Here is a 2,856-nt window from a genome sequence, read left to right on the forward strand (position 1 = left end):
ACACACACACACACACACACACACACATATCGGCCAGCTGGGCCCAGGGGACCTGAGGACCCCAAGGAGAAGAGATTTCCAAGAGAGACAAGTTAGACCATGGACATCACAAGGAAAATGGGTTCCAGCCCCACACTCAGGCAAAGAGCCCTTTGCTGCCTTTCTTTCCCATGACTACTGCATCCTTGGCACTTTCCTCTGCTCCTCCCCAGGGACACCCTTGCCCTCCCACTCCTCCTTCCCAGGAGAAGGGACTAGGATGCCACCTCATGCCTGCTCTGCAGCCTTCTTCATGGTGGCTATGTGAGCTCATCTTCAACACAGCCTTCAAGCCAGGACTACCTTCTTCCCGCTCTCAGTCCACCCCAGAGAAGGAAAAGAAACACAGGGAAAGCCAAACTGCTAGAGAAAGAGTCAGAGAATGACAGAAACCCAGAGAGAGCCTGGGGAAGGAGAGACACATGGTCCAGGGACAGAGTCGTAGAGAAAAGGAGGTAAAGACAGAAACTGGACAGGGAGAAGAGGCCAACAAAACAGGAGATAGAGAAAGAACAGAGAGATCTCAGAGAGAGGCAGAAGCCCTACCCTTGCCCTCTGACCTGGATGAAGGAAGAAGCAGACCACTCCTACCTAGCAACCTGTAGGGCAGCGGCTAGGGGCCTGCTGCAAGTGGCAAGTGCTGGTCACAGTGGGGCAGAGAAGCTGCCCCAACTATACACCCTCAACCCCCTACTCTGCCAGTGCACTCCACCACCCTCCAGTCCCCTGAGCCCTGTACAGTGGCACCAGACTCCAGGGCAGATTTCCCCCAAGCACAGGTTTCTGGGGCAACAGCCCACCCCAGCCTGCCCCAGCATCTGGCAAAATTGCCTTTCTAAGTTTCTTAACTTGGGCTGGGCTAAACGTTGTTACCCAATTATTTCTGGGCACTTTGGAATCCTGTCAGCCCCGTCCCTCCACCCTCACCACTCATCTCTTCCCTAAGAAGAAAGGCCAGTCAGCAGCTCCCATGAAACCCATGAAGAGGGGATGCAAGAGAGTGGGGCAAGGCAGCCAAGGGAGGACCCCAGCCATCCTTCTCCAGAGAGGCCCTAAACATGGCAGGAAAGGGAGTCCTTGGGTAGCCAACGACAGCCCCTCCTGTAGGATCCCCATAGCAACAGATCCACTACCCCAGCGACCGGGAGGCTTCACTCACCTTCCATGGGGTGCTCCTCTGCAGCCAGCGAGGTTTGGAGAAGGGAGAGGCAGAGAGAGAAGAAAAAGGAGGGCTGTTAGCAAAGGTACCACGGACAGGGGCTCCAAGGGGAGAGTGGAGTCCAAGCCCACCCAGACCCTGACATGAGTCACCCAACATGGAAGGCCCAAATCTCAAGAAACAGCTATGTTGGGGATGAGGCAGAGACAGAGCTACTCCCTGAGTCAGAACCTCACACACAGTCAGCCAGTACCCATCACACCCAAGCCTCAAGTAACATTTCAGGAAACTGAGGCCCAGGACAGGGAAGTAACCACTCAAGGTCACATAGAGAATCTGAGGCAGGGCCAAGAGTGGCAGTCAGGCTTCCCAGTTTCCCCAGACAGTCTCCTCCCCTGCGTTCCATTGCATCTCAGAGACATGGGGACACACTCACACCACTAATTATCTCACAGGGTTTACTAGAGACACACTCATGCTCAGTGACACACTGACACATATAGGCACTTAGCAATCCAGTGACACACACCATCTCACACAATTCACATATAAAGCCTCTGTACACAGGACCCAACCACCTACAGCCCCTGACCCTCCCGGGGGTGAAAAGACATCAGGACACAGAGTGAGAAAACATGATTCTGCCACACAGCACTGTGTGACTTTCATCCTATTCACTTAACCTCTCTGAGTCCCTACTGCCTCTTCTGCAAAAATGAGAGAGGTGGACTGGATAGTTTCTGAGGCCTCTTCTGACTCTGATTCTGATTCTAGGACAAATGTCTTCTTAACATCTGGATGAGGCCAAGGCTCCCCAGGCTGGATGGCCATGCCAGTGAGGGAAGAGAGTCCAAATTCAGTAGGCCACACTGGGCCCAGAGCTAGACCATGCCACATTCTTTGGACAGGCAGACCTCACCTATTAGGGCCCTGCCTGGGCCTGGCCTTGGAGCTCACCAAATGGGTCAAGGGAGAAGATGGAACAAAGAGAAGATGGAGATAATTCCTTCAACTAAGCTATAACTCCTCAAGCAGGCTGGACTCTGATCTGCTTTGTAAGAGGATGGAGGTGCCCCCAGCTCCAAACATTTGCCATGTGCCCACCTCCTGGGAGCCTTTAGATGAAGCAATAGGCAGGAAGGGGGAAACAGCACAATCTACAAACACACAAACCCAGTGGGGAAACACATACTTGCATGTGCAGGCCCCAGGATACACACTTGTGTACACACAACTATCCAGTACACACTCACGCATGCACACACTATCTCCTCCTACCTCCAACCCCATTTGGTGATATGTGTTCATTTACTCACGGAGAGGTAGCTATACTCTGAAAACAAACATAGTCATTTGTCATACCTTATACCACTCCCATAATCCACGCACATACACAGGCTGAATGCAAGCACCAATACCTGCACAGTAATCTACTACATAACACTAGACACACACACCACCACCCCACAGTGACTCCAGTGGCTAAAGACACACAGCCAGCAATGAACACAGCTCTCTTTCTATCTTCCATTTCCTAAACCTACACACACAGTCTTTCCATGTCAATATGTGTTACAAACACACTCCTTTACAACACAGAGCTGCTTCTACCGGACAGCTGCATCACCTAAAAGCTATGTATCCAATCCAATAGTTTT

The 2,856-nt window shown here is 52.0% G+C and overlaps 1 protein-coding gene across 1 annotated transcript in view; it reads right to left on the reverse strand.

Annotated features, from left to right (window-relative positions):
• NRXN2 (neurexin 2) overlaps positions 1 to 1,212 on the reverse strand; it is a 98,361-nt gene extending 97,149 nt beyond the window's left edge. Inside the window, exon 1 of the mRNA XM_011993504.1 lies at positions 1,199 to 1,212. Coding sequence (XP_011848894.1) covers positions 1,199 to 1,205 — 7 coding nt within the window. The 5' untranslated portion in view covers positions 1,206 to 1,212. The remainder of the gene's footprint in view (positions 1 to 1,198) is intronic.
• Between the last annotated feature and the right edge of the window lie 1,644 nt (positions 1,213 to 2,856).

This window comes from Mandrillus leucophaeus, unplaced genomic scaffold (genome assembly GCF_000951045.1).
Source record: "Mandrillus leucophaeus isolate KB7577 unplaced genomic scaffold, Mleu.le_1.0 Scaffold43, whole genome shotgun sequence".
Classification (NCBI taxonomy): Eukaryota; Metazoa; Chordata; class Mammalia; order Primates; family Cercopithecidae; genus Mandrillus; species Mandrillus leucophaeus.